This window comes from Pelophylax lessonae, assembly GCF_965119305.1.
Source record: "Pelophylax lessonae genome assembly, chromosome: 5".
NCBI classification, from domain to species: domain Eukaryota; kingdom Metazoa; phylum Chordata; class Amphibia; order Anura; family Ranidae; genus Pelophylax; species Pelophylax lessonae.
The window spans coordinates 62,481,107-62,506,875 of NC_138772.1; the positions used below are offsets into that span (position 1 = coordinate 62,481,107).

At 44.6% G+C, this 25,769-nt stretch overlaps 1 protein-coding gene across 1 annotated transcript in view; it reads left to right on the forward strand.

Moving 5' to 3' along the window:
• Positions 1-25,646, forward strand: part of FAM171A1 (family with sequence similarity 171 member A1) — a gene marked incomplete at its 3' end in the record, with an annotated part of 223,982 nt that extends 198,336 nt beyond the window's left edge. The window contains exons 6-8 of the mRNA XM_082258732.1: positions 8,693-8,809; positions 16,313-16,427; positions 24,077-25,646. Of these exons, the coding sequence (XP_082114858.1) occupies positions 8,693-8,809; positions 16,313-16,427; positions 24,077-25,646 (1,802 nt within the window). The remainder of the gene's footprint in view (positions 1-8,692; positions 8,810-16,312; positions 16,428-24,076) is intronic.
• Positions 25,647-25,769: the final 123 nt, after the last annotated feature.

Below are 25,769 nucleotides of genomic sequence, written 5' to 3' on the forward strand. Positions count from 1 at the left end.
ATACAAAAACACAGTATATTACGTTTGTATTAGTGCTGATGTGACAGAGGGTGTAGGGGTTAACTAGCGGTGATCAGGGGGGGGTCAGGGGAGATCAGGGGCTCAAATCTTTATTAGGGGGGGGTGGCGGGTAATTCAAGTGGAAAAAAGGGGGTCGCAAGCGCTAGACCTGACCACAAATCACACTTATACGGGTATATAGCAAAATGCTATATACTGTATACGGTGTGTGTTATGGCAGGGGGTGTAGGGGTGATCAGGGGGGGGTCAGGGGCTTAAATCTTTATTGGGCGGGTGGCGGGGACCCTAAACCTTCTTGGGACAGAAACTTAGTCGCCTGCGCTAATTCTGATCACAATCACACTAATACAAAAATACAATAACACCGTATATTGCGTTTGTATTAGTGCTGATGTGACAGAGGGTATAGGGGTTAACGGCGGTGATCAGGGGGGGGTCAGGGGAGATCAGTGGGTTAAATCTTTATTAGGGGGGGGTGGGGGGTAATTTGAGTGGAAAAGGGGGGGTCGCAAGGGCTACACCTGTTCACAAATCACACTTATACAGGTATATAGGTATATGCTATATGCTGTATATAGTGTGTGTTGTGTCAGGTGCTGTAGGGGTTAATTGGGGGGGTGATCGGGGGTGAAATGTGCCTATCTAACTGTGTATGTACGTGCTTTGTGCTGTACTTACAATTAGATGTGCTCTCCTCTCACGCTGGATCCAAAAAGACCGTTGGGAGGGGAGGGCACATCTCCTCTAAGCCTGTGTTTACATTTCACAGGCTTAGAGGGAGATCTGATTGGGCAGGACCGATCAACAGGTCCAGACCAAAAATGATTGGCCTGGACCTGATGACTGATCGGTTCTGAACCCAATCGAGTCATCGGCGGGACCGCGGGTGCGCGCGCGCGCGCGCCAGAGCGGCGAAGGCTAGTGACGTACCGCTACGTCACTCTGCCTGGCCGGGGCTGACCGCCGCAGTATATAGTCGTGCGGCGGTCGGCAACCGGTTAATATGTAGCAGCTCATCAGACCTTTGATGTAGAGAGGCTTTCCTGTTCATATGCTTTTTTTTTTTCCCCATCTGATGATGATTTCAGAAACGCTTCCTGTCCTAGGGTGACAACGCATTCTAACTATTCAGTGTGTAGGAGCAGCGTTGTCACCCCAGAATTCTGGCTCCTTGTTTGGCCCACTGGTCACCTCTCCCTTCTCTCATCTCCATCATAAAGGGGAGCAGGTTTTTTGTAGTTCATAGAGGTAAACTGGACAGGGCTGATAATAGTGCTCTTTACTTCAATGTAGCAGATTTCACATGATGTTAAGAGCACATTTGACCATCTACCAGAATTTTTTTGCACTCATTAAACAGATATAATACAACTATTTTGGTTTGTTATTCACCAGACCAAAAGGGAGCTGTCGCTGTTGGTTGTCAGGATTTACGCGTGTTTTCTTTTTTTTTCTGTAAATTATTTGTTTTAGTATGAGAAGCTCATCGCATAGATACGTAAGATTCAATTAACTTTCTGTTTTTACACCAATACATATATAACATAGGGATGCACCGAAATGAAAATTCTGGGCCGAAACCGAAAATGCAGGATGCCCTTGGCCGAAAACCAAAACCGAAAATGACTTTTTTCCCCCCAAATGATTTTAAAATAGATAGAACAGGGGCATACGCCACAAACAGGCAGAGACATACACCTGTAGTCCAAGCAATAAATACAGTATTAAAGTCCAATAAAAAAACGGTCAGATAAGAATTTCCAATAGTGCAGTAGTGGTGTCACCCTCCATGCTAGTGCAATATAGTGTAGGCAATCCAAACTCACCGTAAGGTGTTGACCCCCAATACCTTACAGCAAGTGGGTCAGTAGAGGTTAGTAATAGATGTCCAGCGGGGTCCCATCCGTCCGGGGTGGTCCTGGGTTTCTCCTTCCAGCCAATCAGCGGCCTCCCCTCTACCTGTGCACCCAGATAACGTTGTCTGTGCACAGCGCTGTGTGTGCAGTGTACAATTCTCCAATGTACTCTGATGACCCAATAGACCACCCACCACAGATACTTTATTATTATTATTTTCTAGACATGCGCTGTTGGTAATATCTGGTTAATTTAATTACCAATGGTATTTGTATTATGCAGCATGAGGGGTTAATGAATTGCCACTGCTGGTCACTGATGCATTAGTGACCAACCAGTGGCAGTTAATTAACCCCTTTGTGTTGCATTAGTGCAACCAGTATCAGTGTTAATTAACACTGGTTGCATGTATCTCCCAGAGGCGGGACTTTTGAAACCTGCGCTGCGCCCGCGGCTACCATCGCTAGTTTCGGCATCTTTAACCCATTTTCGGCCGAAATGAAATAAGCCCATTTTCGGCCGAAAATTTCGGTTGCCGAAATTTCGGTGCACCACTAAACATAATGATGGCATAGATAGACATTGAAAGTTGGTTGTAAACCATTGTACTGGCTTGGAGAGCTCTTCAAAGCTCCAATGTATTCATTCCAGTGATCCACTCTACTATGGGTGCCGGCAGCTAAGATATTCATGTAAGAATCACGATCATCTCTGTGTTGTGGAGATAACGCACTGCCCAATGTGTGATAAAGGTGGGGAAACAACTTTGCACCTCCCAAACCACACCCTAAAGTATTTCACCCCACCCCAGGGGCATAGTTATAGAGGTATATGACTAAGCCCTGGGGCAGGGCGAAACGCGTCATTAGGGTGGCTTGGGAGGAGCTGAGGCTAAGTCAGTTTTCCACTTTTATCAAACATCGTGCTGTCGGAAGTGCAGCATCTTCACATCACAGAGTAGTCGCAAACCAGATGTGCTGCTATTCCATATAAGGAGAGAACAAGATAAATGTATTAGTGTATCATCTCTGCGACAGGTTTTCATACAGTTTTACATAGAGTGTAACTCTTTAATTGATTAAAAAAAAAAAAATGAGGTAGGGGCAGAAGACAGAGGAAAGAGTGCTAGGGAGAAGGGTAGAAGGTGGGAGAAAAAAATGTATAGAGGTAAAATGGAAGGGAGAAGGTAAACATGGCTGCCGAAGTCACTTCCTATGGAATGTATTCAATTACTGCCCATCAGGGTGGATAAAAATCAATGATTTATTTGATTTTTTTATCAAATTTATTTTAATAAAATGCTTTTGGACTAAAAATCCTAAAATAGTTTTCTATTTAACCACTTAAGGACCAGGCCTATTTCTGACACTTGTTTACAAGTTAAAATCAGTATTTTATGCTAGAAAATTACTTAGAACCCCAATACATTATATATATATATATATATATATAAAATGGCGGTCGTTGCAATTTTTTTGTCACGCTGTATTTGCGCAGCAGTCTTTTTAAACGCAATTTTTTGGGAAAAAATAAATTTCACTGCATTTAAAAAAAAAAACAAAAACCATAAAGTTAGCCCAATTTTTACTATAATGTGAAAGATAATGTTACACTGAGCAAATAGATACCCAACAAGTCATGCTTCAAATTTGCGCACGCTCGTGGAATGGCGACAAACATTGGTACTTAAAAATCTCCATAAGCAACTCTTTAACCACTTACCGCATACTAACGTAGGTCTACGTCAGTAAACTTTGCGGTAGTGTACCGGGATGATGCCTCTAGCTAGAGGCATCATTCCGGTACCGTGGTTTGAAGCCGACGGTTGGCTTTCCGTCGGTACTGACCGATGCGGCTCGGGAGCCGCTCGATCGGTACCCGGGGGGGCGGGAGGGGACGTCCCCCCCCCCTCCCGCCGCCTTCCGTGGCTTTGCTCGGGGCTCCCGTCCCACCGGGAGCCCCGAGCACCCAGCCGGCGCGTCCGCCGGCTGGATGGAGTCCCGATGAATGCCGGAAACAGCATCGATCGGGGCTCCGTTGACGTAACCCGGAGGCGGCGTCCATGACGTCACTTCCGGGTTACTGTGCCGCAAAAGGCGGCAAATTTGAAAATCGGCTGTATGCAAAAACGCAGTTTTTGGCATTTTGCATACAGGGAAGTGTAGTGGAGGGGTCTAGGGTCTTTTAGACCCTCGATCCCTCCATAAAGTGTACCTGTCACGACATATTGCTGTCACAAGGGATGTTTACATTGCTTGTGACAGCAATAAAAGTGATCAGATTTTTTTTTTTTTTTTAAAACTGTAATAAAGTTAAAAAAATAAATAAAATAAATGGGAAAAAAAAAAAAAAAAAAATTTAGCCGCCCCCGTCACCGTTAGCTCGCGCACAAAAAAAAACGTATACGCAAGTCGAGCCGCAAATGAAATCGCTGTTCAAACCACACATGTGAGGTATCGCCGCGATCGCCAGAGTGTGAGCAATAATTTAAAAAAAAGAGCTACACTCTACCTCTAAACTGGTAACCGTTAAATAAATTTAAAGCGTCGCAGATTGAGATCTCTATTGACCGTAGTTTGTCGACATCCCACGGGGGGGCGCAATTTTAAACCGTAACATGTTGGGTATCTATTTACTCGGCGTGACATGTTCTTTCACAATATACAAAAAAATGGGCTAACTTTACTGTTTAGTATTTTTTAAATGCAGTGAAATGTGATTTTTCAAAATTTTTCCAAAAAAATGGCGCTTTATAGACCGCTGCGCAAATACCGCGTGACAAAAATGATTGCAATGACCGACATTTTATTCTCCAGAGTCTTTTCTAAAATAATATATATAATGTTTGGGGGTTCTAAGTTGTTTTCTAGGAAAAAATACTGATTTTAACTTGTGAACAAAATGTGTCAAAAATAGGCTCGGTCCTTAAGTGGTTAAAAATGTCTACAGGTTACCAGTTTAGAGTTACAGAAGAGGTTTAGAGGTAGAAATATTGCTCTAGCTCTAACCATCGTGGCGATACCTCACATGTGGGGTTTGAATATGTGGGCGCGACTTGCGTATACAATCGCTTCTGCGCGAGGTGCTTTAAATGTTTTTTTTTTAATGTATTTTACCTTTTATTTTTACACTGCCCCTTTAAAAATATTTTTTTTTCACCTTTATTCCTATTACAAGGAATGTAATATCCCTTGTACTAGGAATAAGCAGGACAGGTCCTCTTTAATGTGAGATCTGGGGTCAAAAAGACCTCAGATCTCACATCTACACTAAAAAGCAAAAGAAAATGAGCCCTTTAAGGCCAATGGGAGGTAGCAACGTATGATGACGCTCCGGGCCTCCAAGGCCATAGAGTCGAGTGGGGCCAGCTTGCCTTCACTAGGGGGGGGAAAGGATCGGATCGTTTTCCCCACTACTGATGGCTCCGGTAAGTGGGAAAAACTACCAGGAAGCGGCGGGGGTGGGGGCACCTCTCCAGACGCCCTAAAAAGCGATCCCATGCCGAATCTGCTCCTCTGACCGCTTTTATGAAAGAGAGGACCGCCACCCAGTAAAAAAATACTGGGGTTATGGCAGCTGTCTGCTGCCATAACCCCGATATTTAACATCAAATTAGCGACGTATAACTGTGGCGGGCGGTCCGGAAGTGGTTAAGTAACAATAATAGTTTAGTTTATTCAGCATGAAATGGAGCTTAGTTATGTAGCATGAGGCAGTATATTCTGCAATTCTTACATTTTTGGTAAACTCGTTCAGTGAATCCAAGCTCTGCAAGCTGAGATAACATGCACTGCATTGATGCATTTATACAATTTCACAGTAACCATGAGATAAAACAAAGTTGAGGAATATTCCTTTATCCAATTGTTTTGCAAATCTATGTACACTACAAACTGTATGATTGAATCGGTTCTGATATCGCTGTTTTACTAACCTGACAGCTTATTATTCTAAATAGGAAACCTTCATTTTGTTTGCAAATATTAAAGATTCTTACTACCAGCAAAGTCCTTACATTTAAAGAGCACCTGTCATTTCAGATCCATTATGGCAGCGCCCGTTAGCGGGCATCCACTCACCTGCTGCCGCCGCGTCCCTCACCTTGTTGTGTCACTGCCGCATCTCCAGCTGTCCTATTAAAGTGAATGGGACTGTCGGTGAGTCAACAGTGGGTTGGAGGAGGAGCCGCTGCAGGACAGAGATGACAGTTGCTCTTTAAAAAATTATGATTTAAATCAAGCCTTTTTTATAAGTGATTTAATTCAAATCCATCAAGAGCTGCTGCTATTCCTGGTAGTATACAAATTCCATCCAGTAATGCCATGTTTTTGGAACTTTTAAAAAGGAAGTAAACCCTGCACAAAAAAATTAGGGAAAAAAAACCTGTAAGACAAAGGCATTATGAGCTAGTATGCATCGCATACTAGCTCATTATGAAATACCTTAGAACGAATCCCCTGCAGTGCCGCCCGCACAGCGACAGGACAGCCGACATGTTCGGCCGTCCTGGTTCGTGTCCTCCGGCCATCTGATTGGCCGGAGGCACGATTACATCACTCTCGTGAATGCGCGCGAGAGCCGCCGTTCATGGCACAGGGCTCTGAAGGAACGGCACTGGTGGCCGTTCTTTCAGAGCGCATGCGCCGATGACGTCATGGGCTGCATTAAAAGTAAATATCTCCTAAACGGTGCAAGTTTAGGAGATATTTACAGTGACTATAGGTAAGCCTTATATAGGGATGTGGCACAATATATCAGTCATTTTTTGCTGGGAATACCCCCTTTATAACATTTAGAGATGGGAACGAGGGACACCTATAAGTATGTATAAAAGTATGTAGGCATAGGACACCCCCTAATTATACAAAAACAGTGATTGAATAAACCCACAAGTGTTTTTTTTTTTTTACTACTACTATTCCTTTTTGTTGGCTTTTGGTCTTTATAAATGCAGCAGTTTAGAAGTTATAATAGTGCTACTATATAAATCAGATCAACAATGAGGAGGAAAGAGGGACCTTGTTCAAAATGAGGGATAGTCCCTCGAAATCAGGGACATCCCCCAAATGAAAACTCTTGTTTTGGGTGGGGGGGAATATTCACCCCTTCCTTTCACCTACCACAGTGCCCGGTGATGGAGCATCCAGAGTGGAAAGGCCCTTCTGTGGCTGTTGGCTAAGACTTGCTAAATTTTGCTTAGAAATGACTTTAAGTTGTTTAAAATTGTTTTGCTGCGATATTTATCATCCTATTGGTCTTGTTATACCACTGCTCCATCTAGTGGTCAGTTTTGTGGTTAGTTTTCTGTACAGTTTTAGGTTTATTGAAATTTAAGTTTTAACAGTTCAACAATAGAAGGAAGTGGAACATTTAAACGTGTGAAGTAGTGATAGTGTATATAGTAAACCTGTCATTCATTTTGAAGAAAAGACTTTTAATATATAGACACTTACCTGTCCAGGGAGCTTGCGATGTCAGCACCCCAGCCAATTTTCAGATTGCTGCCACCTCCATTCACTCTAAGGGAAACGGGAAATTAAGCCTTTTGGCTTCACAGCTGATTCTCTACTGCGCATTCGCGAAGCACGATGCGCATTCTCATTGGCTCAGCGGCGGGGGAAGGAGAAAGGGGACAGAAATTCCAAGGGACGGTGCCGAGGCGCTATTTCCCGGAAGTGGGAAAACTGGTACCCGCCCCTCCCCGTCCCCCTGCCCCCTGAAAGGTGCCAAATGTGGCACCAGAGGGGGAGGAGGAAGCAGATGAGCGGAAGTTCCACTTTTGTGTGGAACTCCACTTTAACTAGGGGAGTGTAGATCTGCGCTGGCTGATTTTCTCATTACTCTGTTTGGCATACCTGCAGATAGTTAGCGGCGGTAATAAATAAACCCCTCCATTTTTTGGTTGCTTGTAACTATTGATAACCTAGGCGCCAGATCCCTTTTCTGTATTTTACCAAAAAATATATAGCAGACATATTAGCCTTAATTTGAGAAAATTTGATTTTTTTTTTTTTTGTCGATTTTTTTTTTTTTTTTTTTTTATTATTTTTTTTATTTATTTATTTTTTTATTGGATGTGTTTTTTAACAGAAAGTAAAGAATATTGTTTTTTTTTTTTTCAAAACTGTCTTTTTTTGTATTTTTTTTGTTTAAAGTGCAATAATTAAAAAGCGCAGAGGTGATCAAATACCACCAAAAGAAAGCTCTATTTATGGGGGGAAAATTACATAAATTGTATTTGGGTACAGTGTTGTATGACCGCCCAATTATCAGTCAAAGTATCACAATAAATGGCCTGGTCATGAAGGGGAGGGGGTGTTAAATCTCCCAGAGGTCAAGTGGTTAAAGTTTGTGCTGTAAATACAAGAATTGAAATACAAAACAAGTAGCTTTTTTGGATGTTTTTCGTTAAACATGTTTGTACATGCTGTGAAAATATACCCACGTGTGATCTCTTGGATCTGTTCTGGATGTGGAGAAATAAGCTGCATCTGTTACAGTTTTCTGTCAGTCATTTACATGTTAAAGGACCAATAGGCAGGCTTACAAGGGCAGGGGGTGGGGCCAAGGTTGACAGTTACCGGAAAAGTCCAGATTAGAGTACAACTATAATTGCTTATATATTTCTGAGCCAATAAATGGTTTATTGAGCAGCAACAGTAGGTTACCATGTGTGCTCTGAGCTAAATAAACAATATAAAACAAAGTGAATACTCTCAGATAGTGATGATGCTGAACTGTGACGTGCAACATACTTTTATCTGTGAAATTGCTTTCTAAACCCTTCTTTCTTTCTTCTTGTACTTTTTTTTAGGAGCATGGGTAAAGAGCAGCCTCGGCATCATAAGGCAGGAGGGAAAGCAGCTGACTTGGACTTACATTGCCCCACAGATGGGCTATTGGGTTGCTGCCATGTCTCCTTCACACCCAGGTATTTTTTCAATACCATTTATTGTTACCATTTATTACTAAATTTGGTCCCTTTCAGTCCGATCAGGTCTGTCTGTCTGTCAGTTTTGCAGGTGGACCTGATCAGAAGCTCCATTATAATTTATCCACTTGAAGACCAGGCCTTATGTCCCACAGCGCAGTGGTTTTGCAAATACAATATTGTGGAAAAAATACACTTCAGTGAATTAAAGGCGTTGTAAAGTCAGGAAGGTTTTTTTTATCTTAATGCATTCTATGCATTAAAGAGGAAGTAAACTCTTCCTTTTTTTTTTTTTTAAGTTTTTTTCGTCCTTGCAAAGTAAATGCATAATATGCTAGTTTGCATCACATACTAGCACATTACGTGACACTTACCTCCAAACGAAGCCCTCGTAGTCCCCTCTGGCGGCCGCATCCATCTTCTGCTGTCTTCCTTCCTGGGCTGCATACTCCGGCTATGCTACTGGCCGGAAAACGTGTGACGTCATTCCCGCGCATGCTTGCGGGAGCCGCTGGTCACGGCACAGGACTCTAAAGAAACGGCACAGGCGGATGACCTTTTGGAAATTTCTTGGCCTAATTATCCTTCAGGGAGTGATGGGAAAACCCCTGCAGAAGTGGTATTGGACAACCAATTCATTATTCGCCACTCCATTCTTTGGCACGGTCATGTCAGAATACCGATTTTCCCTCATAATGAACAGCGGTCTGCCTTGTTCACATAGGCAGACAGCCGTTCTGTCTCTATGGGGAGCGATTGCGGGTGGCCAGCGGACATTGAGTCTGCTGGACCCTCTGATTGGCTTCTCCTCTGTTTATTTGGCGCGCCCCCACTATCTATTACATGAAACTACGTATAGGTACGTCCAGTGGCGTAACTAGAACCTTCAGGGCCCCGATGCAAGAAACCATAAAGGGCCCCCCGGACGGGGCCCTTCCCTCCCAGCCTGGTGGCGGAACGCCAGGGCCGGTCGCAAATGCAATGTTTGTGTGGTAGTTCTGCCATTGGTGTCAGTAGTTTTTTTTTTTTTTAATTACATTTTTCTACCATTTGCTTTATAAATTTTTTATTTTTTACAATATTATTCTAACAGACTGACCACAGCGTGCCCCCTTTCAATGCAGAGTGACCACAGCGTGCCCCCTTTCAATGCAGACTGACCACAGCGTGCCCCCTTTCAATGCAGACTGACCACAGCGTGCCCCCTTTCAATGCAGACTGACCACAGCGTGCCCCCTTTCAATGAAGAGTGACCACAGCGTGCCCCCTTTCAATGCAGACTGACCCCAGCGTGCCCCCTTTCAATACAGACTGACCACAGTGTGCCCCCTTTCAATGCAGAGTGACCACAGCGTGCCCCTTTTCAATGCAGACTGACCACAGTGTGCCCCCTTTCAATGCAGAGTGACCACAGCGTGCCCCCTTTCAATGCAGACTGACCACAGCGTGCCCCCTTTCAATGCAGAGAGACCACAGTGTGCCCCCTTTCAATGCAGAGAGACCACAGTGTGCCCCCTTTCAATACAGACTGACCACAGCGTGCCCCCTTTCAATACAGACTGACCACAGCGTGCCCCCTTTCAATACAGACTGACCACAGCGTGCCCCCTTTCAATGCAGACTGACCCCAGCGTGCCCCCTTTCAATACAGACTGACCACAGTGTGCCCCCTTTCAATGCAGAGTGACCACAGTGTGCCCCTTTTCAATGCAGACTGACCACAGTGTGCCCCCTTTCAATGCAGAGTGACCACAGCGTGCCCCCTTTCAATACAGACTGACCACAGCGTGCCCCCTTTCAATACAGACTGACCACAGCGTGCCCCCTTTCAATACAGACTGACCACAGTGTGCCCCCTTTCAATGCAGAGTGACCACAGCGTGCCCCCTTTCAATGCAGACTGACCACAGCGTGCCCCCTTTCAATGCAGACTGACCACAGCGTGCCCCCTTTCAATGCAGAGAGACCACAGTGTGCCCCCTTTCAATGCAGACTGACCACAGTGTGCCCCCTTTCAATACAGACTGACCACAGCGTGCCCCCTTTCAATACAGACTGACCACAGCGTGCCCCCTTTCAATGCAGAGAGACCACAGTGTGCCCCCTTTCAATACAGACGGACCACAGTGTGCCCCCTTTCAATGCAGAGTGACCACAGCGTGCCCCCTTTCAATGCAGACTGACCACAGCGTGCCCCCTTTCAATGCAGACTGACCACAGTGTGCCCCCTTTCAATACAGACTGACCACAGCGTGCCCCCTTTCAATACAGACTGACCACAGCGTGCCCCCTTTCAATACAGACTGACCACGGTGTGCCCTCTTTCAATGCAGAAAGACAGTGCACTTACCTGCAGCGGCGGCTTCTCCTCGAGTCATCCCGCCTCCTCCTCGACCAATGGCATGTGTTCGCCTTTCGGCCAATCCGGAAGCGGGTCTTGGACCCGCTTCCTGATTGGCTAGGAGGAGGATCCGTGTGACAATAGCGAATTTTCATTCGCTATTGTCACACAAATGGGTGGGCTCGGGCGAACTGCTCTGCGCCACGGGTCCACCCTTTTCTGAAGCTTTTCTGTGACTTGCACTGTCAGGATGGAGCCATCGGCTCCTTCTGACAGCTCCGCTGGCATACACAGGCTCAGCGGCATGGGGGGGGGCTGGACGCAATGATTCCCCACCCCTGCATTAGGGGGTTAAAACAGGCGGTGAGGAGGCAACATATTGCCTTTTCACCTCCTGTCAAATGCCTCTGAAAAGCGATATGAGCATGGATCGCTTTTCAGAGGGATAGCATTTTCTTGCTGGTACTATAAACAAGCTGTAAAAAAAAAAATAGTTCTGATTGTACACATATATGGGGTCAGGATTAAAAGTAATGTGCACATACACACATAAACGCACATGTACACACATACACACACATATACATACTCCTATATAAGCACATATATACACACACACATTATATATATATATATATATATATATAGATTACCATTCTGTGTAACATTCTGACGATCGGTTGGTGGCGGAGGACATTGAGTGCCCGGCAACTACAGATCAGCTTCTGCTGTGAATATTAACAGCAGAAGCAGCGCACGTGCACCCCCTGCTGGCAGACATGGAAAATCATGTGTATATATATATATATATATATATATATATATATATATATATATATATATATATATATATATTAGCATACACACGTACATATATCCACAAACATATACACACATACATACATGCACACACATACATATATAGATGCACATATGCATACACACACACATACATACACATACACACACATACACACACATACACAATACATACATATACATACATACACACACACACACACACACATACATGCACACACATACAGTACATATATAGATACATATAAACACATACAGTAAAAACACATACATACACACACACACATACAGTACACATACATACACACACATACAGTACACACACATACATACATACATAAATGCACATAGAAAGCCTTTTTTTTAAGACGGAGAGAGAGAGGACAGTACCTTCTTCCTGTGACTTCCTGCCGGGTATTGCACTGTAGGGGGAGGCAGAGAGCACAGCACACACTCTGCTTTCACTTTCCTAAGGGAGACCAGCTTCCTCTATGCCGATTTACAGTTCGGCTGAGGATCGAGGAGCTCCGGTCTCAGCTGCGGTTGCCGCTCCTCATATCTATACATACAGGGGGCCCTCTCAGGCCCCCTGCAGCATGGGGCCCGGTCGCCATGGCGACCCCTGCGACCCCTGTAGGTCCGCCCCTGGGTACGTCGTTCGTGTAATAGAGCCAACTGGCCGCAGTAAAACTGCGGCGCTGGCCGGCAACAGGTAATGAATTAAAAAAAACATAAATACAAGATATACCCCAATTTTTTTGTAAAATATGATGTTACGCCATGTAAGTGGATACCTAACATGTCACGCTTTTTGTTTACGCATGCTCGTGGAATGCCGACAAATTACGGTACTTCTGGAGAAATCTCCATAGGCGACGCTATAAAAACTTTTACAGGTTACCTGTTGAGAGTATCAGAGGAGGTCTAGCATTAGAATTATTGCTCTCACTCTAACATTTGCGGCGATACCTCACACGTGTGGTACTTTTACATAGTGAGCATTTTTTATTTTACTTTTTATTTTTACACTGTCCCTTTTAATAATAATTTTTTTTTCTTTTATCACTAAACATCCCTTGTAATAGAAATAAGGATGATAGGTCCTCCTAATGGAGAGATCTGGGGTTAAAAAAAAAAAAAAAAAACCCAATTCGCTTCTTTATCTTTTAACCACTTTGCCACTGCTCACTAGAGCTCTGCTGTGGCAAAGTGGTTCGTTATCGTCTGGCGACGTAGACCTACGTCGCCAGACACTCCCCTTTCTCGGCGGCGCGCTCCCGCTGTATTCAGTGGGGCCAGGGGAGGAGCGGCGGCGATCGCCGATGCTCTTCCTGAATCGTCGGGTAATCGAGTGTGGAGATCCGCCCGCTTGTGTAAACAAAGCGGGCAGATCTCCTAAGTGACAGGCAGGGTCAGATTGCAGGGTTCAGCGTAGCTGAACCTGCGATCTGTCCCTGGCTCACTCAGTCACCTCCCCCCACACATGTCAGTAAGCACCAGGCACAAGCTCCAATAAAATTAACCCCTTCCCTGCCAGTGTCATTTTTACAGTAACAGTGCATATGTATAGCACTGATTACTGTAGTAATGTCACTGGTACCCCCCAAAAGTATCAAAAATGTCAGTCAAGGGTCCGATCTGTCCGCCGCAATGTCGCAGTCCCGCAAAAATAATCGCAGATCGCCGCCATTACTCGTTAAAAAAAAAAAAAACACCAAAAATGACAGAAATCTTTCCCTTAGTTACTAAACGCAATAACTTTTGCGCAAACCAATCAAAATACGCTTATTGTGATTTTTTTTTTACCAAACATAGGTAGCAGAAAACAAATTGGCCAAAAATTAAAAAAATTTAGATTTTTACATTTTTTTGGGGGGGAATTTCATATAAAAAAAATGTGAAAAATATTGTTTTTTCAAAATTTACGCTATTTTTTTGTTTATAGCGCAAAAAGTAAAAATCGCACAGGTGATCAAATACCACCAAAAGAAAGCTCTGTTTGTGGGAAAAAAAGGACGTAAATTTCGTTTGGGTACGGCGTTGCATGACCGCGCAATTGTCAGTTAAATTCGCACAGTGACGTATCGCAAAAAGTTGCCTGGACGTAAGACAGCAAAATCCTCCGGTGGTAAAGTGGTTAAAAGCAAAAGATCCCCAAAAAATGATCTTTCGCTTTAAAAAAAAGAAAACAAATTTTCTTCCAGCCTGGAAGAGTCATGACATCATGGTGATCCTCCAAGGCCATAGAGTCGATGAAAGAGTTTTCACTCTTTGATCGCCTATGGGAGCAGCAGGCCGCACCGTTGGATCGTTTCTTGGGCGAAGCACAGAAACGGTAAGCCCATGAAACATCGGCGGAAGGGGGCCGGCTCATCGGAAACTGTTCTAGCGGCTCATGAGCAGCACGGACCGGTTTCATGAGAAAGCCAGCGGCTACTGAAAAAAAAACGGTAACGAGATTATGGCTGGTATCTTCAGTCATAATCCTGGTAAACCACTTGCAGACCACAACGCATATATACGTATTACAGTCGACATGTGGTTAATGTAAGCAGTGAAAGTACCTGAATTTGACTATTCCTGTAACCCCTGTATAGCAGAACTCAGCCTGGGAGAAGGAAAAACAGCACAAGGATTCTGCCAGTTGTGCTGCAGTGTTCATGTACTAAGAGAGGACAGAGCTGAGCTCATCAATCTTTTGCTTCTTTTTTTTTTTTTTTTACTGTCCAGTCAGTTTGCGGGTGCGACAAGACCTGTCAGTCTGCAGGTGGGACAGTACCTGTAAGTTTTTCTTAACTGCTGTAAATATGGAAACTGGTCTAGTGCCCTGTCAAGCAGGGTTGTGCTGTGTGGCAGAGCTGTGTAAATCTCAAAATTGGATGGACAGGAATACCAGGAAACTCCACTGCTCAAAAAAATTAAAGGAACACTTTGAAAACACATCAGATCCTAATGTGGAAAAATATCATGCTGGTTATCTATACTGATATGGACTTGGTAATGTGTTAGGAATGAAAGGATGCCACATCATTTCATGGAAATGAACATTATCACCCTACAGAGGGCTGAATTCAAAGACACCCCAAAAATCAGAATGAAAAAATGATGCAGCAGGCTAATGCATTTTGCTAAAATTTCATTGCAGCAACTCAAAATGGTACTCCGTAGTTTGTATGGCCCCACGTGCTTGTATGCATGCCTGACAACATCAGGGCATGCTCCTAATGAGATGGCGTATGGTGTCCTGGGGTATTTCCTCCCAGATCTGGACCAGGGCATCATTGAGCTCCTAAACAGAGTGAGGTGCATCGTGGAATGGACTGAAACATAATGTGCCAGAGATGTTCTATTGGATTTAGGTCAGGCGAGCGTGGGGGCCATTCAATGGTATTAATTCCTTCATCCTCCGGGAACTGGCTGCATACTCTCACCACATGAGTCCAGGCGTTGTCGTGCACCAGGAGGAACCCAAGGATTTCATCCTGATATCTAATGGCAGTCAGAGTGCCATTGTCTGGCCTGTAGAGGTCTGTGTGTCCCTCCATAGTTATACCTCCCCAGACCATCATTGACCCCCCCACCAAACCGGTCATGCTGAACGAAGTTACAGGCAGCATAACATTCTCCACGGCTTCTCCAGTCCCTTTCACGTCTGTCACGTGCTCAGGGTGAACGCTCTGTGAAAAGCACAGGGCACCAGTGGCAGACCTGCCAATTCTGGTGTTTATGGCAAATACCAATCAAGCTCCACGGTGTGGGGCAGTAAGTACAGGGCCCACTAGAGGACATCAGGCCACCCTCATGAAATCTGTTTCTGATTGTTTGGTCACAGACATTGACACCAGTGGCCTGCTGGAGGTTATTTTGTAGGCAATGCTCATCTCTCATTGCTGCCCTTCTAGTGCACCTGTTAATAAGCTGCTTTGGTGTTAATGAAATTAACAACCCCCTCTGCTACTTAACTGACCAGATCGATATCTAAGGAGTTTACTTGAATTGATGCTATACACTGATTAGTGTTCCTTTAATTTTTATAAGCATTGTAGTATTTTGGTAGGGATGCTGTGACATGCAGTAACAAGTATGGTGGCAGTGCTGATGGAGCGCCCCCCTGTGTTCTGTATGCAGAAGGACCCGGAAGGTGGCGGTGATCACTGTAGTAGAGATGATTAGTACAGTGATTGTCATCTTCCATAGCATCCTGTCAGGTATGAGATGTGCTTATGTTGTGCCAAGCTGGACCAATGTAACCGTGCAATTATAGATCATACCTAGAGTTCAGCTTTGAATGTTAATGAAACATTGGAAGGATTATTAACATTTTTTTCGGCTTTGCTTTTCAGATCCAGTGGTGACACCGGACATTACAACTTACCATACTCTCTTCCTCTTGGCCATACTAGGAGGGATTGCATTCATCCTCTTGGTCCTGTTCTGTCTGTTGCTGTATTATTGCAGGTAAGACTATACTGCAAACATTTATTCAGTAATATAGTTCATAGGACATCATCATACAGTGAAAAAAGACAGTTAGCTGCTTTGTCATTGCATAGGTGGCTGAAAGTTGATAGTTGCCTAGTTGAACAGACCTGGGCTCCTTTGTAAGTATTGGGTTAGGGTTTCTGAGCTTTCTGTACCCATGGCTGTTTTATCAGCCTTGTCTCTCCTCCTCCTTGTTCTCTCCTATAGACTATAGAACACCCACCTATTTCCATAACATACTGTGGGGAAAATAATTATTTGATCCCTGCAGAAGTTTGCCCACTTACAAAGAAATGAAGGGTCTATAATTTGTTCAAAGGTGTATTTTAAATATGAAGACAGAATATCAACCAAAAATCCAGAAATAAAACACGATACAAATGTTATAAATTGAGTTGCAGTTCAGTGAGAAAAAGAAAGTATTTGATCCCCAAGCAAAACATGACTTCGTACTTGGTGGAGAAAACCTTGTTGGCAAGCACAGAGGTAAGAGGTTTCCTGTAGTTAGTGACCAGGTTTGCACACAACTCAGGAGGGATTTTGGTCCACTCTTCTTTACAGATCTTCTCTAAATCCTTAAGATTTCTTGGCTGTCGCTTGCAACTTGAAGTTTCAGTTCCCTTCATACAATTTCTGTAGGATTAAGGTCTGTAGACTTGCAAAAGAAGTGATTATCAAATATAAAGGCAATCTATATTAATAAAATGCAAGTGTCCCTGCGTCCGTCCCTGTGTCCTTTGAAATGCGCTACTGCGCATGTACCGCACGAACAGCCGTTGGGACGCAGAGAACACCGGCCGGCGTTGGGTGGGCGTGTATACGAGCGGATCCCCGCCCACCTTTCATCATCCGCCTCAGTATTGGCTGTGGAAGGAAACCATACCTAGGTGGCGGAGAAGACTGCGGCTCCGGTATGGAGAAGACCGCGGCTTCTGTCTCATAATGCCTCCCGTGGAAAGATCCATCTGACAGGGTGTCCCTGTATTGAGAAGATCGCGGCTCCTGTCACGTTGAAAATTCCATCTGACAGGGGCTCCGCCATGGGTCAGGAGAAGAGGCAGGCGCCGGGGGATCTGGATAGAGCCACTAGAGGCCATGACCGGCCACACACACAATACGCACACCGACCGACCAAACTCACTGACAGCTCCGAGTCCGGGCAAAGAGCAGCAAGACTACAACTACGGAGAGCGGCCGGAGACAAATCATCTCCGCCTGAGGAAACCACCGCCATCTACTGGCCAACTGTGAGTATTACAACTGAAAATTCACCTCACAGGGCTGAGGACAGAAATCACCTCATCATATATTGTGATATCTTACATACTATAAACCCCAATATAATCACCTCATCATATACTATACACCCCAGTATCATCAGGATATCTGATGAGGTGATGATACTGGGGTGTATAGTATATAATGAGGTGATTATATTGGGGTGTATGTAGGATATCACAATATATGATGAGGTGATTTCTGTTCTCAGCCCTGTGAGGTGAATTTCCAGTTGTAATACTCACAGTTGGCCAGTAGATGGCGGTGGTTTCCTCAGGTGGAGATGATTTGTCTCCGGCCGCTCTCCGTAGTTGTAGTCTTGCTGCTCTTTGCCCGGAATCGGAGCGGTCAGTGAGTTTGGTCAGTCGGTCGGTGTGCGGATTGTGTGTGTGGCCGGTCATGGCCTCTAGCGGCTCTATCTAGATCCCCCAGCGCCTGCCTCTTCTCCTGATCCATGACGGGGTGCTCCTGCCTGGCTCCAGCATGCGGGTGAGTGTAGACTCTCCGGGGAATATGGATCTGGTCCGGAGCCGCCTGCTCAGAGGAACTTCCCTGAAGAGCACCATTATCGGGTGACCCCCAACACCAGGGACCCGACCTCCGACACAGAGGAGCTCCCCATCCTACACAGGTCAGTGTGACTTACTTCTGGGGCCCCTGACATGGTGCCCGCCCCCAGTCCCAACGGCTGTCCGTGGGGCACATGCGCAATCCCACGGACACAGGGACGGACGCAGAGACACTTGCATTAATATAGAATATCCTACATACACCCCAGTCGGGTGGCCGGCCAAAACTCTTGAAGCGGCGGGTGTGCGTGGGCACGCACTCGCACGCGAGAGTCGCTCGGTCAGCTCTGCGCATGTCTCTGTTGCTAGGGCAACAGGGACGCTATGCGCAGAGCTGGCTACGTCATGCGGCTCTCGCGTTGTTAGAAAAAAAAAGAGATAAGCGAGAGCCGCTCAGTCAGCCATATGTTCTAGCGCCCGTTAATTTAACGGGCTTAATGTCTAGTCAATAAATAAAAATGGTGATTTAGTCCCACCATATGGCCATATCGTGCTCAAGCCCACCACTATGTCATAGTACCCCATTGTCAGTGGGTCCTACACTATCCATAAAAAGAAGGATGAAGCCAGCTTCTCAAACCATTGGAGATACTTACTCCTTACTGGGAGAGATGTGCGACTGCACTATGAGGGACTCCTCCTATATCTGCTTGCTAGTGGACACTAATAGAGTACAGGTGTGGGAGGGTGGGGGTCTGGTCAGACCGAATCCAATACAAACAAAAAGGAGCTGGGGGGGCACACCCTGAACATGCATTTCTAAAGCTGGTGCAGCTATAGACCAAGAGATATGCATATTTACAAAAAATAGCGCACACATGCAAAAGAAATGACCATCAAATATAAAGGCAATCAATAAATAAAAATGGGGATTTAGTCCCACCATATGGGCCATATTGTGCTCAAGCCCACCACTACGTCATATTTTTTGTAAATATGCATGTCTCTTGGTCTATAGCTGCACCAGCTTTAGAAATGCATGTTCAGGGTGTGCCCCCCCCCCCCCCCCCAGCTCATTTTTGTTTGTAAGGTCTGGAGACTGGCTAGAACAGTAATATGCTTATTCTTGAGCCACTTCTTTGTTGACTTGGCAGTATGTTTTGAGTCATTGTCATGATGGAAGACCCATCCACGACCCATCTTTAGTGTTCTGGAGGGAAGCAGGTTCTCATCCAAGATATATATGGCCCGTCCATTTTCCCCTCAATGCGGCAAAGTAAGTTTGTACCTTTAGCAAAGAGACAGCCCCAAAGCATAATGTTTCTACCTCTGTGCCTGACTGGTAGGGTTGGTATTCCTGGGTCATAATCAGCATTTTTCTTCCTCCAAACACGGCGAGTCGAGTTAATGCCAAAGAACTCAATTTTGGTCTCACCTGACTACAGCACTTTCTTCCACTTTCTCTGACTCATTTATATGTTCATTGGGAAACTTCAGATAGGTCTGTACATGTGCTGCCTTCAGGAGATGGACCTTGCAGGCATTGCAGAATTTCAATACATGGTGGCGGATTGTGTTACCAATGGATTGTTTGGTGACTGTGGTCCCAACTGCCTTGAGATCATTCACAAGCTCCTCCCATGTAGTTCTGGGCTGACCCCTCACTTTTACCATGATCATTCTTACCCCATGAGGCGAAATGCTGCATGGAGTTCCAGATCGAGGGCGTATTTCTTTCATTTTTCAATAATCACTCCAGAAGTTGTCTCTTTCTCGCTAAGCTTTTTGCGGATGGTCTTGTAGCCCATGCCAGCCATGTGCAGATCTACAATCTTGTCCCTGACGTCCTTTGACAGCTCTTTGGTCTTGCCCATGATGGTGAGGTTTGAATAAAAGAAAGAGATTCTGTGGACAGGTGTCTTTTAAACACGATGAGTTGTCATTAGAAGCACCTTCTTAAATTGACAGGACTAATCTGTGTACCACATGAGCACATACTGCAGCCAGTCTGTGGGAGCCAGAATTGTTGGTTGGTAGGGGATCAAATATTTATTTTACTCACTGAACTGCAACTCAGTTTATAACATTTGTAGCATGTGTTTTTTCTGAATTTATAGTTGATATTCTGTCTCTATCTTTTAAAATACACCTATGATACAAATTATAGACCCTTCATTTCTTTGTATGTGGGCAAATGTACAAAATCTGCAGGGAGTAAAATAATTTTTTCCCACTTTAGTAGGGTGTTCTGTAGTCCTGAAGACAGAACTATGGCTCACAGCATTGCTTGGGAATTCAGTACACCAGAGGCACTGACCCTTATTTAACCACTTTACCACCGGAGGATTTTGCTGTCTTACGTCTGGGCCACTTTTTGCGATTCGGCACTGACAATTTAACTGACAATTGCGAAGTCATGCAACGCCGTACCCAAACAAAATTGACGTCCTTTTTTTCCCACAAACAGAGCTTTCTTTTGGTAGTATTTGATCACCTGTGCGATTTTTACTTTTTGCGCTATAAACAAAAAAAGAGCGACAATTTTGAAAAAATAACAATATTTTTCACATTTTTTTTTATTTGAAATTCCCCCTCAAAAAATTTTTTTTATCGTTTTAGGCCAATTTGTTTTCTGATACATATTTTTGGTAAAAAAAATCGCAATAAGCGTATTTTGATTGGTTTGCGCAAAAGTTATTGCGTTTACTAACTAAGGGAAAGATTTCTGTCGTTTTTGGTGTTTTATTTTTTAACGAGTAATGGAGGCGATCTGCGTTTTTTTTTTTTTTTTTGCGGGACTGCGACATTGCGGCGGACAGATCGGACCCTTGACTGACATTTTTGACACTTTTTGGGGTTACCAGTGACATTACTACAGTAATCAGTGCTATAAATATGCACTGTTACTGTAAAAATGACACTGGCAGGGAAGGGGTTAATTTTATTGGAGAGGGAGGGGTTAATGTATGCCTGGTGATTACTGACGTGTGGGGGGAGGTGACTGAGTGACACAGGGACAGATCGCATGTTCAGCTATGCTGAACCCTGCAATCTGACCCTGCCTGTCACTTAGGAGATCCGCCCGCTTGTGTTTACACAAGCGGGCGGATCTCCAGACTCGATTCCCCGATGATCCGGGAAGAGCAGCGACGATCGCCGCTGCTCCTCCCCTGGACCGACTCCCGCTGTGACTGAATACAGCGGGAGCGAGAAGGGGGAATGTCTGGCGACGTAGGTCTACGTCGCCAGATGATAACTAACCACTTTGCCGCAGTAGAGCTCTAGTGAGCAGCGGCAAAGTGGTTAAAGATGCAACCTTCTAAAAAAAAACTAGGGGGGCTATGTATAAAACATTTGCTGTACGGAAATAAAGCCACCAATTTAACTGTTCTCAAAACAGTAAATACAAGGCAAGCTGTAAATCGAGGTGCTTAACCAGTGGCACTCGGAGCCCTCTACTTGTCCTGCAACCTCAAACCAGGGAAGCGCATGCCCATGCTCTGGGTTGGTAGGTTGGCAAGACGAGATTGCGATTAAAGGGTTGCCAACCCGCCATTCCAGAGCATTGAGCCGGCAGCAGCAGTGTAGGAAGCAGGCGGCCGCGGAGGAAGCAGGATCCACATAAGCAGATGCTTCCTCTGTAGCGCTGGCTCCTGTTCCAGGCGAAGTGGTACTAGGTGCACTTTGTCTGGGACCTTTCTAGCAGCCTGGAGAGCAATGCCAGCAGAAGCTGTAAGTGGAAAAGGTCAGTGTAATAAACAACACATACATTGCGCTTTTGCAATGGGCATATTGGCACCAATAAAAGGTAACTACCGTTAGGCTGCTTTCACACTGATCCGCAGGTACAGCGCAGTGCACCTGTGGCTTTCCTGTGGGTTGGCTGCACTGAGCCATAGACTACTACTATATCCTATGGGTTTGGTGTGCTTTCTGAAAGTGCACCGCACCTGCAAGATATTATAGAAGTCTATGGAAAAGTGCAGCTAACCCACAGGAAGGCTGCATGTGCACTGTGCTGCAGCGTGGGTAAATGGCAGTGCATCAGTGAATAGGCAGCATTATAGGGGGTTCTGGACAGTAAGGGCTTGTTTACATTTGCAGTTTGTGTGTGGGGGGGGGGAGGATAAAACCCCATAGTTGAGATGTGTTTTTACCACACACCCCCAACCACTGGTGTAGCTTCTGGGGTCGCAATGGTGACCCTGCCCCATGTTCCAGGGGGGCAATGCGGCCTCCCTGTCGCATTCTGTTTACACTTGGACAGGAGGGGCATACAAATACATTGATCCTTTCCATTTTTTTCCTGCAACCTCTAAAATAGACATTGGGGTTGACTTACTAAAGGAAAATATACTGTGCAGTGCACTTGCTCCAGAGCTTAGTAAATGAGGTAAAGCAAACGTAATCACATGCAAGGAAAATAAACAGCATATTTACTTGTACATGATTGGATGATAGAAACCAGCAGAGCTTCTCCTCATCTGATCTAGAGCGAATGCACTTGTAGTGCACAGTATATTTTCATTTAGTAAATCAACCTCATAGAGTCCTTGTAATATGTAATCAAAGTCACACTTGTGTCATCCACTCTTTCTTTTTCTGATTATGATTATACAGTGGGTAAACATCCAACAGGGATTGGTCCCATGGTAAATGATGATCCTAATTGTTGTTTTTAATCTTTAATATGCTATTCAAAGTAAAAAAATCAAAATTCTGAACCATTTAATTTAATTGTGGCCTGCAACCGGTTACCAAATCACCTACGTGGCCCTCAAACTTTAAAAGGTTTAGCACCCCTGTCCTAAACCTTCCTACTACCATATTGTAAAAAAAAAAAAAAAAAATAGCAAGGAGTTGGACGTCTGGTTCTCAATTCCAGCATTTTCCACATTTTTATACAATAAGAAAGCTGTAAGTATTTTTTTAATGTATTCTGGATTAAGACATTTCTGATGTTGAGATGTGAGGGTAAACGGATATTAATATATATATATATATATATATATATATATATATATATATATATATATATATACATTTTTTTATTTTTTTTTTAAAAAAACACTGACGGGCAGGGTTTTTATAACAGAAGAGACCTTGGTGGTCTGGTGGGAGCTCAACCAGCTTGCTGTGACACCCCTGACGAATTCAGACGGCACACCCGGATGAGAGAGGCTGCCATATGGAACTAAATAGGTGCCTATTGGAGCACAGGTCTCTATAAACCATCTCATTGCAACTTTAATCATTTCAAATAAGGGGCACAGGCCTGGTTAATAGGCTAAGACCACTTTATCACTGAGCAGTACTAGTAAGTGAAAATAATTTAAAGTTGAACTCCAGGCAGATATAAAATACACACATTTTGCACACACTATATGAACACATCTCTAACTGTATTTTATAATGCATGCAGTGCAATTTGGCTTGGTATCTGCCTCTTTAAGTCTCTGTACAGCAGAATTCGGATGGAGAAGCAGTGCAAGCAGCCTATTAGTTATGCTGCAGTGCAAAAAGAATAGTGATAGGAGGGGAGGGCAGAGTGACAGAAAAAAAAGAGCTTGTGAGATGGTAGGGAAGAGATTTGTGAGTATTCCTGAAATGCAGCAGAAGAAAACCAATATTTTGCCTTGCCAGACTGGACTGTATAAATCTCAGAATTGGATGGGCAAAAATACCTAAAAAAAAAACAAAAAACTCCTACTTCAGGTAAATGAGCTCCCTTCTTTGCCTTTCAGATGTGTATTTAGTGTTAATCCTTCTTTAAACAGCGAAATTTTATATAATTTTTTTTATTGTTTTATAATCTGATCCGCCTCTCTGTCTTGATAGGAGGAAATGTTTAAAGCCTCGCCATCCTCATCGTAAGCTTCATCTCTCCTCTGCTTTGGACTCCTCCAAGAAGGACCAGGCCACCTCCATGTCCCACATCAATTTGATTAGCCCTATTCACATGGAGATGACATCCTCAAGTGGGGAGGCAGATATACATACCCCGATGCTCAAGCCTTCCTATAATACCTCACGGGATTTTAGCTCAAGAGAAGAGCTGCTTTCCCAGCAGGATGAGAAAAGCCGAATGTCTTTCGACAACCTGACTCCAAGTAGGACTTTGAGACAGGTGTACAACAAATCTCTGGATCAATTCCTTTTAAAATCAAGGAAGTCAGCTGAAATCTCAGATGGGTACGAGTCTCCTATGAAAGACGAGTACCGCCGGAGCTACAACTCGGTTATCTGCCAGCCTTTGTTTGAAAATAAAGATCAGCTGTCCACAACCAATGTTTCATCAGGAAGTAAGCCAAACCTTCAGGAACAAAGTCACCCCGTGCCTTCTGCTCCTGAAACAGAGCAGGTCATGGACCGACGGCCTAATGAATGTATGTCAAGGTCTGTAGATCACCTTGAAAGGCCAACCTCCTTTCCTCGTCCTGGTCAGCTCATATGCTTTAACTCTGTGGATCAAGTTAACGATAGTGTTTACCGAAATGTCTTGCCTACCCTGGTCATTCCAGCTCACTACATGAAGCTTCAAGCAGAACACCCTTTTGTCAGCCAGCAGTTGATTGTGTCTGCTGAACAACAGTATGAGCTTGAGCGGCTCCAAGCGGAGCTGTCCATATCTCACAGCCAACATCCTCAGCCATCCTCGCAAATAAGTTCCCAGGCCGTATCTCAACAACACTTGCAAGATGGAGAAGGAGTAGAGTGGAGTGGGCAAAACACTGTGATGTCTGAATCGGTTTCTATCCCCGCTTCCCTCAATGATGCTGCCATTGCTCAACTTAACGGCGAGGTACAGCTCTTGACAGAGAAAGCTCTGATGGAGCTTGGCGGTGGCCGACCATTGCCCCATCCCCGTGCCTGGTTTGTGTCTCTAGATGGTCGTACAAATGCACACATAAGACATTCATACATTGATCTCCAAAGAGCAGGAAAAAATGGCAGCAATGATGCCAGTTTAGATTCTGGTGTTGACATGAATGAACCAAAATCTGGGCGAAAAGGAAGAGGAGAAAAGTTTGCTTTCCTACAGCAGCAGCACCCAACCCTAATGGAGCACCAGCAAAAAGACCCGAAGGTGTCAGACAGCCCAGCCTATACTCAGCTGGTTTATTTGGATGATATGGACCAAAGTGGTAGTGAATATGGCACAGCTGTATGCAGCCCTGAAGATAACAGGGCTTTCAACGAGGCACCGACAAGAAGGAGCGGTGGCCAGTTACCCAGCCTTCAGGAAGAAACTGTTAAACGAACTGAAGATTCCTCACCTGTGCCATTAAATAGCCCCGAACATGAGTACTCCATCAACGATGATTGTTCTGATGACCAGGGAGAGAACAAAAAAAGTCCTTGGCAAAAGCGGGAGGAACGACCGCTTCTGGCTTTCAACATGAAATGAGTTGACGCACCACAAAGTGGGCTCAAAAAATTGCCAAATACCTTTCTTTGGGAATATTTAATTTGTAGGGTTAAGGGTTTGACTGGGACAGGAGAACTGATCAGCGACTAAATGGTTTCAAAT